This window comes from Eurosta solidaginis, chromosome 3 (genome assembly GCF_040869045.1).
Source record: "Eurosta solidaginis isolate ZX-2024a chromosome 3, ASM4086904v1, whole genome shotgun sequence".
NCBI classification, from domain to species: Eukaryota; Metazoa; Arthropoda; class Insecta; order Diptera; family Tephritidae; genus Eurosta; species Eurosta solidaginis.
The window spans coordinates 53,637,610-53,652,776 of record NC_090321.1 but is presented as its reverse complement, the minus strand read 5'-3'; the positions used below and the strand labels follow the sequence as shown (position 1 = coordinate 53,652,776).

Below are 15,167 nucleotides of genomic sequence, written 5' to 3'. Positions count from 1 at the left end.
CACCCCGCAGATGTAGAATAGGTGAAAGAATTTATGCAATTCCAACCAGCTGAAACACTGGAAGCTTTAGATGCAACGTTTCATATCCTTTCTTAATGCAAAGTTAAAAAATAACCTACTCCTAATCATACACTGCCAAGGTGACTCATAATGTTAATCAAGCTGAAAAAAGAACTATGAGGTAAGATCCAAAAAAGCTCTGACAACTGCACCTACAAAAGGGCTTTCGGAAAAGACTGAAGACTGTCAACGCAAATAGTTCACGCCATGTACAATATAGTGATTCGAGTGATACTAACGCATGGAGCGCTTGTCTGGTGGAAGGTGCTGGACAAAAAGGGCAATCAACATAAGGTTGGGAAGGTGCAAAAGCCAACATGCTTGGATATGTCGGGCGCAGTGGGCAGTGCACTTCAGGAAGTATTAAACATAATTTTTGAAGGGAGGAATGGGAGAAAGGCCATAACAGTGGTAAACGTACTACAATCTACACATACAGTTTGCAATTGTACTTAATTCCGGGAACATACAATGTGGAGGTTGGAGAATAGAGAGAGCCATAAGACTACTCCAGCATAGTGCAGAACCAGACATCAATGTAACGATCTTTGTCATCAACTAGGCCACCTTAAGAGTATTAGGGGCCCACGCGATAAAATCGAATACCTTGCAGAGGTGTCGAGCCTCGCTTGCGTCTATAAGGCGCATAAAGTTCTGCCTATACTGAGCTCCAGCCCAAATTGAGGAAATGCGATTAAGGCAACGGACTCGCTGTGCACCAACCACGATGATTGAGAGTTTTCAAGGTACTTACGACTACGTTTGGATAGAAGGAAACTCGCTTCCTTCCTCAGGCCAAGCAAATCTGCAGTGATAGTATTTACGGGTATCATTACAGAAAGAGGAATCGATTTATCACTTTCTCTGCCGATGTCCAGGACTGCAAAAAAGGTGACTAAAATTTCTGATTTTTGGACAGTCTGGAAGAGGTTGAAAATGTAGATGTTTAACTCCTACTTGGGTGCATCAGAGAAAGCAAATGGTTTCTTGAAAACCACCAAGAAAGTAATCTGGTTCGCAGCCACCGGAACCCACTGAGGCCACTCACAATGGACATAAATTTCTCCGAGTGGAAGTGCGGAAAGTTCCCGCGAAATCCCTTTAAATCTAACCTAATCTACTCATAATATTCCTGTTATACATAAAACTTATATTATTTTTGTTGGAACGGACGTGATTCATATCACTCGCTTTCAAACGAAACTTTTCTTGTTGAACCTGAATGGAAGTGTCCAAATACCTTACTGTTCACTGCGAGTCATTTGGTGCCTAGAATAGGCAGCCTAAAACGAAACCTTATTTAGATCAAGGGTTTTCACTATAGTAATAAGTCGTAAACAGTTCTGTTATCAGGGCTTTGCCACCGAAAACCTGAGAGATAAGACCAAAAGCTAGATGAGAGTAATTGCTCCAGCATGCATTCAATATGACTCACTTGTGATATCACACATACAGGGATGGTGGTAGGTTTTGCAGAAAATGACCTGCGAAGTGTTCGTTTGTTATTAAGTTTCGGTGTCAGTCCTCAGAACAAGATCTGGGCTCCAGCAAGTGCAAAAGCGTCTTTGGAAACTATTATAAGGACTAAACAGTTTAATATGGAGTAGTGAGAGGGAGCACAATAGGAGGGATAGGAGAGATGGGGAGAGAAATATATATAGAGACAGAGAGAGACTGGGAGGGATAAGAATAGGAATAGGAATACAAAATAGGAATAAGAATAGGTATAGGAACAGGAATAATAATAGGAATAGGAAAATCAAAGGAAAGGAATAGGAATAAGAAAAGAAATAGGAATAGCAAAAAGAATAGGACTACGAATTTGAACAGGAATACAAATAGGAATAAAAATAGGAATAGGAATGAGAATAGAAGTAGGTATAGGAATACGAACAGGCCTAATAATAGGAATAGGAACAGAAAAGAAATAGGAATAAGAAAAGGAGTAGGAAGAGTAATATGAATAGGAGTAAAAATAAAAATAGTAATAGGAATAGCAATAGGAATGGGAGTAGGAATAGTCATAGAAATAGGAACAGGAATAGGAATAGAAATAGGAATAGGAGTTGCATTAGGAAAGAAATCGGAATTGGAATTGGAGTAGGAATTGGAATTGGAATAGAAGTAGAAACAGGAAGAGCAAGGAAAGAAAGCAAGAGAGAGAGGAAGGGAAATGGGATGTGAAGGGGTAATCAAAGAGGATGGGAAAGAGAAAGGAGAATATAAAGAGAAAGAGGTAGAAGAAAGTGAAGACAACCAAGTAGGAACGACAGAGGATGAGAATGGAGAAAAGGAAGAAATAGAAATAGGGGAGACTTGAACGTTTATAAAAACTTGCAGTTGGCAATTCGTTCGTTTCCTAAGTCGCAAGTGTCTTGAGCTTGTGTCGAAATTTTCACTTCGGAACAATTATAACTCTCAATCCACCAACAAATAACTAAGCATACACTCTTGAATCCTTCCACAACATAAGCAATACATATTTAACTTTTGACATACATATAACCTTCGATCCAAAAGCAAACAATTTGTATGTACTAAGAGTACAATGACTCAGTAGGATATGCGAAGTGAGTCCAGCAAACAGCGAAATAATTACAGCTACATTATTAAATAAGTACGTCTGTATGTAAGTAAGTAAGTAATAACTGCATATATGAATGAAGTCCGCATACAGATGACCTAGCACAGTTGGAGTTTCTAGTTTAACAATCAAATGAATATGTCAGAACAAGCAACACAGAACTACCTGCAAAAGGCACACAAAAAAACAAATCGATGCAAACTTTTGTCTTGACTGTAGAATTTTTGGAGAGAAGAAATGGTTGGAATATAGAAAAGAAGGATGAAGCTTTGCAGAGAAGAACGTTGTGGAGAAGCAGAAAAGGCAAACAATGAAATTGTGTTGAGGAGGCTATGCCTTCTTGTTGTCTTTGGTTTCTAGCAAAACATACGGAAACAAATAGGAAGTGAGCGCCCATCATTTGAGGTTCACGGAATATAAGAAAATACAAAACATTGCTGGGTCAAGAATTAAAACTCTGGCAAGTGCGCTATAAATAACAAAGAACTAAAAAAAATGTTTGAGTCGACTTGCCTTGTGGTCAAGAAAAAAAATGGATGACCGACAATCACACAGGACAACAGGAAGTGTGTAAGGAAACTTGTAGCCAACTTTATTTGATAGACAATGATGACGCTAAAGTAGTAAGACAAAGCAAAGATATGTAAGCTCCTAACTATTAAAAGTGTTAGTTGAAAGCTTGAGAATGAGTAGTTTACCCTAGCAGAGAGAGAACGTACATATTTTATAGTTATTTTGGAAACTTTAAAACAAAAATTCAGACAAAAAGAAATACGGAAGGCTAAGTTCGGGTGTAACCTAACATTACATACTCAGCTGGGAGCTTTGGAGACAAAATAAGGGAAAAATACCATATAGGAGAATGAACCTAGGGTAAACCTGGAATGTGTTTATATAACATGTGTATCAAATGGAAGGTATTAAAGAGTGTTTTAAAAGGGAGTGAGTCATAGTTCTATAGGTGCACGCCACTTCGGGATATCGCCATAAATGTGGCCTAGGGGTGACTCTAGAATGCGTTTGTACGATATGGGTATCAAATGAAAGGTGTTAATGAGTATTTTAAAAGGGAGTGGTCCTTAGTTATATAGGTGGACGCCTTTTCGGGATATCGCCATAAAGGTGGACCAGGGCTGACTCTAGAATGTGTTTGTATGATATTGGTATCAAATTAAAGGTATTAATGAGGGTTTTAAAAGGGAGTGGGCCATAGTTGTATATGTGTAGGCGGTTTCGAGATATTGACCCAAATGTGGACAAGGGTGACCCAGAACATCATCTGTCGGGTACCGCAAATTTATTTATATATGTAATACCACGAACAGTACTCCTGTCATGATTCCAAGGGCTTTTGATTTCGCCCTGCAGAGTTTTTTCATTATCTTCTTTAATATGGTAGGTGTCACACCCATTTTACAAAGTTTTTTCTAAGGTTATATTTTGCATCAAAAAAGCGATCAAATCGCAATGTTTCATCCGTTTTTCGTATTTGGTATAGAATTATGGCATTTTTTTCATTTTTGTAATTTTCGATATCGAAAAAGTGGGCGTGATCATAGTCGGATTTCGGCCATTTTGTACACCAAGATAAAGTAAGTTCAGATAAATACGTGAACTAAGTTTAGTAAAGGTATATCCTTTTTGCTCAAGTTATCGTGTTAACGGCCGAGCGGAAAAACAGACGGCCGGCTGTGTATAAAAACTGGGCGTGACTTTGACAGATTTCGCCCATTTTCACAGAAAACAGTTATCGTCCTAGAGTCTAAGCCTCTACCAAATTTCACAAGGATTGGCTAATTTTTGTTCGACTTATGACATTAAAAGTATTCTAGACAAATTAAATGAAAAAGAGAGGAGCAACGCCCATTTTAAAATTTTTTTTTATTTTTGTATTTTGTTGCAACATATCATTACTGGAGTTTAATCTTGACATAGTTTACTTATATACTGTTTGACTTTGAAAATTTTGTGTTTAATTGGGTGTGTTCGTCATCCGATTTTGTTAATTTTTATTTAGAAAACATATAGTAATCGGAGTAACGATCCTGCCAAATATCATCATGATATCTTCAACGCCTGCCAAATTACAGCTTGCAAAACTTTAAAATCAACTCGTATTAAAAGTGAGCAGTGCCATGCCCATTGTCCAAATTTTACTAATTTTCTATTCTGCTTAATAAGGTCAACCGACCTGCCAAGTTTCATCGCTTTATCCGTCTTTGGTAATGAATTATCACACTTTTTCGATTTTTCGAAATTTTCGATATCGACAAAGTGGGTGTGGTTATAGTCCGATTTCGTTCATTTTAAATAGCGATCTGAGATGAGTGCCCAGAAACTTACATACCAAATTTCATTAAGATACCTCAAAATTTATTCAAGTTATCGTTTTCACGAACAGACAGACGGACGGACGGACATGGCTAAATGAATTTCTTTTTTCGCCCAAATCATTTTGATATATAGAAGTCTATACCCATCTCGATTAGTTTATACCGTTACGGGGTACCGTTATGCGAACAAAATTAATACTCTCTGTGAGCTAAGCTCAGCTGTGTATAAAAATGTTTCGTTTTGATATCTGAAAACAACAAGTTAATGCCTATTTCCAGAGAATTTTTTGTATAAATTCAAAAAATAAGAATTTTTAGAATACAACTTTTTCGCGCACTCTTAATTATTTAGAAAAAGACATTATATTGTACCCTTGCTAGAATTTGCTGACAAACAACGCTTGATATAATCCAGCTACCTGGCAGGTAAGAAATGCTTCCAGAAACTTAAGGGTTGCAGCTATATAAACGGCAGTTTTGCGAGTTTATATTCATTGTAAAGCGTTCTTTTGAGGTGTGAAGTTGATTTATATTTGTGAAAATAACAAGTCAGAAAAAATTTAAAATATTACAACATGGATAGCAGAAGGAACATGGAATATTTGTCTTCGAATCAATATATGAGGTAAATACAAATAACTCAAATATAATTTCATAAATGGAATAAAAATTAATTATTTTTATATAGATTATCTGACGCTGAAAAAGGGCAGTACATACAAAACCTGTTTGACGAAATCTCAGATGATGAATTATTTTCCGACCCTGAAGGGGATGAAAGCGAACAAGTAGAAGGATGTAGAAGACCCTGATTACACAATTGACAATGCCCAGGTAGATGAGGCTGATTACGAAGAATCTGACAATGAATTCGATGCTGCAGATGATTCTGAGGAGATTAATTTGCGTGCAGCTGAATTCGTAGCACGTGATAGTACCATATGTAGCTCTCAGCCACGACTTGCACGCCAAACTAGGCAACAAAATATTTTGCGACAGCGAAGTGGGCCCGCAAGATCAACTACTATGATGTCAATAGACAATATATATAAAAGTTTTTTGACTCCGGAAATGGTGAGTATTATAGTACGCTACACCAACAAAAAAGCAGAAGCTACATATGCGGAATTAAACGCAAAACATCCAGAGGCGGAACCAAAAACATGGAAGAAGGTTACTTTGAGCGAAATATATGCGTTCATTGGAGTGCTTGTTATGACTGGCGCTAACCGCAGCAATGCCGAATGTGCGCCGGACTTGTGGTCGGTGGAAAATTGTCCATTATATCGTGCGTCAATGGGCATTAACCGCTTTCAGGCCATACTACGGTTTATAAGGTTTGACGATGGCAACACACGGGCACAACGTTTGGTAACTGACAAAGCTGCACCAATATCCGAGCTGTGGACCATGATGAACTACAACTTTGAGCAGTCATATTAGCCAAGTGAATATCTAACGGTAGACGAGCAGCTCTTTCCATATCGTGGCCCCACCCGTTTCACGCAATACATCCCATCGAAACCGGCAAAATATGGCATCAAAGTGTGGTGGGTATGTGATGGCAAAAACGCATATCCACTGCATGGACAAATATATACTGGCCAAGCACCTACGGGACGGAAAACTAACCAGGGTGAACGCGTGGTCAAGGATTTAGTAAGCCGCTTTCATGGAACCGGCCGAAATATAACGATGGACAATTTTTTTACATCCCTAAATCTACTGGAAAGCTTGTCATCCTTGAATTTGACGGCAGTTGAAACTCTGCGGAAAAATAAGCCCTACATACCAAAGGAGATGTTGGCACAGAAAGATCGTGCAGAGAGGTCAACTACATTCGGTTTTGGGCCCAACATATCCATTTGCTCCTATGTGCCGAGGCAGTTATATTACTATCATCAATGCATGGCGATGATCACATTGGCGAAAGCGGCAAACCAGAAATGATCGAGTTTTATAACAAGACAAAAGGAGGAGTGGACGTGATGGACCAATTGCTTGGAGAATATACTTGCCAAAGGATGACAAAGCGTTGGTTGTTGTCCCTATTCTTCAATATGATTGATTTGACGGCATTGGCAGCGTACATCATATATTATGAGAATAATCCCAACATCAGATGCACCAATGCGAAGCGTAAGAGATTTCTTCGCCAGCTCGCCAAGGGACTGTCTATGCGCATAATTGAAGAGCGGTCGGTGAATCAGCAAGTGATGCGGAACTTCAGTTGCGAGTTTCATAAGTACGGCCTTGCAAGGAAGTGCTGACAATAGGCCATCAACATCTGCAGCTGCTAGTGCAAAACCAAAGAAACAGCAGGTTGGAAGCTGTTTTCTCTGCTACATCCATGACCAACACAGAAGACGAACGCGTAACATGTGCAGAATATGTCAGCGCCCAATATGCATACAGCATTTTTCATATACATTTACATGTAATATTTGTGAAAATAATGAAGACAATTGAATAATTTAAATTTTTTTGCATATTTAGTTATAAGAAATAATCAATAAAATAATATTTTATAAAGAAAATAATAAATAAATTTTTTTTTTCCTTCAAAAAATGAGAAAAAACGAGAAAAAAAGCTACTGGCCACACCTGCACCCGGGTATAAGAAGTCGTAGGTGTCAACTTTAAAAGCTTATATCTCATCAATACATGGACCTAGCATGACAAATAAGACACCAATCGACGTAGATTTACTTCGTTTTCCTAGATCAAAAAATTCTTTCTCTTTCTCTTTCCATTTCAATATCTTTAGTGTTTTAGGAGCTACATCACTCCAAAATAGCTACTGGCCAAACCTGTACTTGGGTATAAGTCCTATGGTTAACAATGTAGTATGTATAAGTATAATTTCTAACTTATGTAATTTGTAACTGTTATGTATAGTACTCACCTGATGATTTTTATTCTGTAGCTGAGCAGTTTTAGATCTCGACGCTTAACAAACCTCCGCCTGTCAACAACTCGGCAAAAACAAAAACAAATACGTGCGTCACGCCTCGCGCCGGTCGGGCGGGCTTTGGAGGGTATTAACCCGTAGAGTGTCTATATATTAATACGCTAACAAAATTTCCATACAATCAATTGACGCACTGTTTCGCATAGTTAGCTTACGTAAAATCATATACAAGTTATATGAATAGGCCTATTTTTGTTAACAAATATTACTCCATTTGTTTATAATTAATAGAAAAAGTTTTCTGTAAATTCGAAAATCTGTGCAAATATCGAAATTGCCATCTGTAGGACCCATTATGTTCACAAACCCCCTGAATTCGAAATTCCAAAAGCTTCACTGTCGCGTTGCTAAAATGTTTCATCTCTACATATGTACATATTCGTACGCGCCAAACGGTGGAAGAACTACTGTCTCACTCATTTTCAGTTCAAATAAAATACTGTTTCCCATTGTTGCCACTTATCTATATTGGTCTGTGCCAAAATCCTTAAAAAATTTTTGAAAAAAAAAAAAACAAGTTGGTCGAATTTCGACCACAGGCGATACTAGTTATTATTATTATTCAGGAATCTCGCGAGAAGCCGAGTTCTCGAATTCTCGTAAAAAAAAAAATATTTTGAACCAAATTATATAAATAAATATGCTTTGAGTGAAGCATCATTGGAAAGCAATATAATCAACAAAAAAACCAAAAGGAAAAAAACTTTATAAATACTGTCCATACAGCGAATAACTGCATGTCGAAAAGCTCGAGAGATTTACGAGTATTTCGAGTTACGAGAATCTCGCGAGAAGTTGAGTTCTCCATATCTCGGGTCTCGAAAATCTCGTTTGTGTTCGAGAAGAAATCGTAAGCTCTACTTCCAGTAATAAGCTAAGTATTTAAAGTATTGGGCCCTTTGTTTTGACTGCCAATGCGGACTATATATCCACAAAATTGCTAGGAATCTTTCTAGACCATAAGTAGTCGTGAAAGCTCAAAGTGGTGGAAGAAAGCATCGACCACACTTTATGGAGTATACGTGGAGTCTACGGGCTCGCTCTCTGATTAGGTATTTTCAGCGATTGTAAAGCTTATCCTATACTGTGGAGTACTTGTTTGATGTACAGCCAAACCAAGAAGAGCGTATCTCAAAAAATTAAAAAGGGTATACATACATGCTATCAATGCTCAGCTTTACGACAGCCCTGAAAGCAACCTTGACGGCTGCACGGTATGCCACTTTCAGTGCTACGGACCAGTTTGAACGCAGACCATATGTTCATAGTGGTATAGCGTTATCAATTACTATACAAACAGACTACATAGTTCTGTACCTACGCGTCGAAAAGACTCTTGGAGCCAAATTAGAGGTGGATGGTTGGTGCAAGGGTGCAGGAAAGTGTGGCGGTAGTACTTGTGTTACTACTGTCAGAAAATGGCATAAACTGCAGACGCGCTAACTTTCATATTGACAGCCAAGCAGCATTAAGGCAATAATATCGCATAGCACAACATTGAAAAGTATGTTGGAGTTTAAGAAATTCCTGGATGGAGCCAGTTTAGTGAGAAATATACGTCAATATTGCGTCCCTTGGCACATGGGAATAGATGGAAATTAAAAAGCGGATGAGCTAGCTAAAACAACAAGATCCCTTGAAGCGTGCTCCTTATACATCCCAATTAGATTGCGGGAGATTGAAAGAAGATGAGCACCGTAGTTGATCGAAAAAACAAAAAGGCGTGGCTTGGTACCAGAGAGCTTCTTGTGTTTGCCAAGGTAAGGTTTTATGAGTTTGGATACTGAACAAACTTTTGGTTGGTTACATTATGGACTTATTCAGTCTATGTGAAGTCTGCAAGGACCGGCCAGTTCAACCTTTTCTAATCTAACGAAAATCCCAACCAGAATTACGAACAATAATTCCTTTTAAATACGCATATATTTTTGAAATTCGCACAATGATCTGCGCCGGAAAAATATCACACTCAAGCAGCCCTCCATTGGGTTTGTAAAATCATTCCTTTGTTAAGTTTTTAAATAACTTTTTTTGTTGTTTGGCATTGTTGTTGTTCTGACACAAGTAAATTGCCTGTCGTCAATGCCCTCAAACAAGAAAAATATTTCGTTGCTATAAGTCAGAGGGAGCCAAGTAAGTGGCGCGGCACAATAAAGCTAACCAGTACAAAGAACGCGAACATAAAGAGAGAAAGAACAATGACAATAACAGTTTAAAAAATAATAAGTTTACATATCAATAAGCAAATAAGTAGACGTTTTAGTGCAAAAGTGTAGGTATAAATATTACACCGACACAAAACTTTGTTAAGAAGCCAATACACAACCAAATTCAGCCATAGCGGCGTATAGCCAGCTCCTTTTCGTGCTCTCGAAGGCAGATATTTCCAAGATTTGGCGCGTTGTGAAGATCTAATTGTTGGTAGATTTATCAGCTATGAAGCATCACTTATAAGCTCCAATCAGCCGATTCACGGTTGGCTTTAATAGTTAGCCAACTTGGACAATTTGCTTGACAGGACGTTATATTCGATACTAAGAAGGCCGACTCCCCGATAGTTGGTACAGTTTGCAGGACTTGGCAAAGAAGATTAGATTCCAATCGTCAGGCGTGCACTTTTTCGAACATATTTTTCAAAGAGGCTGATTTATGCACGCGCCTTATCAACTCCTCGCCGCCGCAGCGCCATTTGGTATTTTAGTCACCTCTAAAGACATACATACCTACCGCGGGTTTATTCTAATCCTCTAACCCACCAGTTGTTTTTGGTGGTCAACAGTAACCAATTTTGTCCTCGGCTGCGTTACGATATGCTGTAGAGCTTTATTCAAACTGCATCTTCACTCCGTTGGGTTGAATTGTTCTCTCTCGAGGTCTTTCCTTTCTTTCAGCTGCGCAGAGGCGGGCACGTATTTAAGCTACGACGTGATAGTAATTAGAGTCGATTTTAGGTTATCGTTTCGTGCGCACATCTAAAACACTGGAGCCTCCATGTTGAGTGGTGCATGAAGCCGACCAACGCGCTTGAATATACGTTCTTAGCATTCATAAAGGCTCAATTCACTTCATAGTTTTCTTCTCTATTGGTGCATGAGCATAAATAACTGATGCATTAAACATTTGCGCTTTTATTCAGATAGCCGCGGGAGGTTCGTCAACAGGAGGGAACGTCAGTGTTTGGCGACAAAGTTTCACTCCCACCACAATCCCTGCGCCGAAACTGCGCTTGTTTGTGTGGCCGCTCCAGTAGTTGTCACCATTTTTAATCTTCTTCCTTCCTTGCTTCGTCCAACGCATTTCTTCGGTGACGGTGATGTCAGCTTTTGCCTGCTCGAAGACGTCAACGAGATGGGAATCTGCACCAATCCCATTAAGGGAGCAAACGTTCGAGGAGCATGCCCTCAAATTATAGTCCTTCAATATTTCTTGCATAGTTCGTTATCAGTAAAGGGTTGTATTTTTGTCCCAGGCGTTTTGTTGATGGCGACTCAATGTATACTTGGCCAAAAGTTAACGAAAATAGTGAGCTGCTTGAACCGCATGCAAAAGAATCGCTTTGGCCATTCTCTAGAAAACGTCTGCCAGAAGATTTCCTCACCTTCGAAGACTTCTACCGACGGCTTCTGTATTTTTTTCCCTTTATAAATTTGATTTCGTATGTTGTTGTTGTCGTAGCGATAAGGATACTTCCCGGAAGGCCTTCGGGAGTGTTGGTCCTTTGCCGGTACATTCCGGTACCAAGCCCGACCATCTCGGGAAAGTTTTGTTATGACCACATACGACCTTCTAGGCTATTCCGCCCTCCCATCCCCTAGATACATGAGGAATTCGGGGTCGCCAGAGCCTCGGATGTTAATGAAACATGATTCGCCACGTATAGGTGAGGTTGACAATTGAGTTGGAGAAGCTATATTTTGCGCTACCAACACTTTGAAAGGGTTGCGCTACACAACCCCTTTAATCTACCTCCTCTTACGTCAGGCATATCTCTTACGTCAGCCATACCTACCGCGAGTGTATTCTAACCCTCTAACCCGCTGGGGTTTGTATTTCGCATCGCAAGCGAGTGTAAATCGATCTCTGTTATATGTCCTCGCGGCCGTTTTAGATACTCCACCAGATTTTCTTAAGATTTAGTGAGCTGATAATAAAAGTTAACAACACAGCCTCTTTAGTGCACCAAATTTAATTTCCAAAACGTATTAAAAAACATTCGATACAAGGAGTGCAGTCTATCAGCATTTGCTTTTGTAATAAACACACTCTTTTATGTTTATACCAAAAATTTGTTTTCCTCTACATCACACCCTTAACCCGTTTCAGTACTCACCTGCGTACATTGCTAATATCGCCACGTTCGACTGCCAACAAAAATTTCTTCTCCTCCAACAAAAGTGGTTGTGGCAATCCCAATGGTAAACAGCCCTTACGTGCGCCAGCCGGTAAGCCGTGTGCTGGCACCTGCATTGCGTACGAACATCCATTTGCATACAAGTGAAGGGCATGGCGGATACGTAACCAAATATTTTTTGTATGTTAAGCGGAAGTGATTGTTGATATATATTGTTTTTTTTTTTTTCGGAAAGAAAACAGAAAAGAAGTGTTGATATAAGATTAAATGTAATAAGAATGACAATATAATAAGTTTAAGGTTTATTTGGGTGTAATAATCAAAAATACAACAACAAGCAAATATAACAAACAACAACAAACTGAAATGCAAGTTGCTTATATATTTACAAAGGTTATCAAGAAGCATATTTGGGAGCAGTAAAGAAGCATAAAAGAAATTACGTGAAATTGGATAAAGGGTAAACTCAATTTATTTTTTCTTTTGTGGTGAAAGTTTGGGTGGGAAAAGCTTTGTGGTATATTTTATTTTATTTTATTAAGGGGCTTTTAGGCTGAAAAAAAGTAAATATATGAAGAGATTCTTGTTATTATCAGGAGTAACAATTTCGTTTAAATCTCAAAATATGGAACTAGCTTGTCAAGAACTTAATTAGGAAAATGTCGAGAGCGTAGCAAGGAGTTCTAACAGAATGAACAACCCTCAGTGTTTTAGAAGGCTTAGAATATACCCGCGGCAGCTATGTCTGTCGTAAGAGGTGACTACCAAATTGGTTCAAGGGGTTGTGTAGCGCAACCCCTCTCAAGGGGTTTACAGCGCAATATATATCGTCTCCAACCCAATTGCCAACCCCACCTACCCTTGGCGAATCCTTTCTTTAACAGCCGAGGCTCTGGCGACCCCAAGTTTCTCATGGATTAAGGGGGTGGAAGTGCGTTATGGCCTAGAAGGTTTCATGTGGTCATACCAAATTGTTCCCTAGATGGTAAGGCTAGTACCTGAGTGGGTCTTGTTATAGGAAAGTACCGAACCTGCATCCGGCAAAGGACCTTCAATAGCGATAACAATCCCCAGGGCCTTCGGAGAGTGACCCTATCTCTACAACAACAACAACAATTCAAGATCTCAGGTATATATATATTTTTTTGTAATAGAGCATGGTTAAGGAAGCTGCATCCGCAGAGAATGTGGCGTTTCAACCTAAAGCTCACAAAAGCTACAGATTTATGTACCTGATAGATTAAACTTACTGAGATGATATTGTAGACTGCAGTGTTTCGTATAATACACAGTGAGGATTCATAATTCCTCTTTGCTAAGATTAATGAGTTTGGCAAATACAGTCGTTGCAGGGAGTATAAACTATTTGGCCTGTCTTATACCTGGATATTTAATCCCGTATTGTTTGAAGTGCTTTGTTCCCCATTTGCCTGTGAACAATGGAATGCTTCTGTAGTAGCCTACATGGTTTAGTAGTCATTACCTTCATGGCTCTGATACCAAGAAACTCAATCTGGTGATAAGAGTGAGAGGTTGGAAAGGGTGTGATTCGAAGCCAACTGATTCTAATTTGTCGCAGTGGGTCCGGTAACGAGGGTTCAAGATTATCGAAGCGTATTTCAATATTGGCCTCACCAAACATATAAAGAGAGTTTTAGTATTATATATGTATCATCGAATTCTTTAGACCATAGTTTGACGAACGCTCGGTTCACACAACCTTCAGGAAAAAAATTAAGCTAAGTTCTCTATATCTCCCTAACTGTTTGTATGAGCTAACTAATATATTGTGGCGAATGTTGGCATCGCTATGCTGTTAGTAAATAATCACAACAACAAAAGCAGCAACCAGCCACACTTATGCACTTGTGCATATCAAAGTAAATAGTCCTACTTATGAACAAGGCAACGAAGATATTCTACATGCACTGATTATGTTGGACATCAAGAATGCTTTTAACACTGCGAACTGGATGCAGATAATGGCAGCGCTGCAAAGCTTCGGCATTCCAGCTTACTTACGCAGAATAATAGGTAGCTATCTTAAAGACAGAGTACTTCTTTTTGACACGGATCAAGGAGCAAAAGAGTACAAAATCACAGGAGGCGTCCCACAGGGATCTGTTCTCGGTCCAACGCTTTGGAATGTAATGTATGACGGGGTGCTAAAGATTGATCTACCAGAAAACACGCAAATTGTGGGATATGCTGATGATATTGCAGTGGTAGTAGTGGCCAAGAAACTGGACCTGCTTCAAGCATTATGTAATGACGCCGTAGCAAGAATAAAGGAATGGCTGACCAATACGGGACTGGAGTTGGCTAGCCAAACGACGGAAGTGGTATTAGTAAGCTCCAATCGGTCGGCGAACGAGTTAGTCTTAACTGTCGGGGATAATCAAATCACCCCAAAGGATTCCCTAAAATACTTAGGAGTGCACATTGACTCTAAGTTAACTTTCAAAGAGCACTTCAGAGCGGTGGGGGAGAAAATTACCAAATTTAATGGATCACTTATGCGAATAATGCCAAACATTGGTGGTCCGAGCGAAGCTACACGTCAGCTATTGTCCACAGTAACCAGCTCAATAATACTATACGCAGCACCAGTGTGGTATGGATTTAAACAGACCCATCAAAAATATATATTAGCAGCGTACTGACTTGCTTCTTTAAGAATAGCAAGTGCTTATCGGACGGTGTCCTTACTGGCAAGCGAAATGGCCGATCTGTATAACACTAATATCGAGCGACCATCTGAAGAAGACAAGAAAAGAGCAAGGACACAAACAATAGCTAAGTGGCATGAACGGTGGGAGGCCTCGAGTAAAGGGCGTTGGACTTTCACACTAGTTTGGAACGTAGCTC

The 15,167-nt window shown here is 39.3% G+C and overlaps 1 protein-coding gene across 3 annotated transcripts in view; it reads right to left on the bottom strand.

Annotated features, from left to right (window-relative positions):
- The window catches only part of LOC137243728 (transient-receptor-potential-like protein), a 292,030-nt gene that overhangs the window by 258,086 nt on the left and 18,777 nt on the right, over positions 1-15,167 (bottom strand). For all 3 annotated transcript variants that reach the window (XM_067771751.1, XM_067771753.1, XM_067771752.1), the window contains exon 3: positions 12,279-12,409. In XM_067771751.1, coding sequence (XP_067627852.1) covers positions 12,279-12,409 — 131 coding nt within the window. The remainder of the gene's footprint in view (positions 1-12,278; positions 12,410-15,167) is intronic.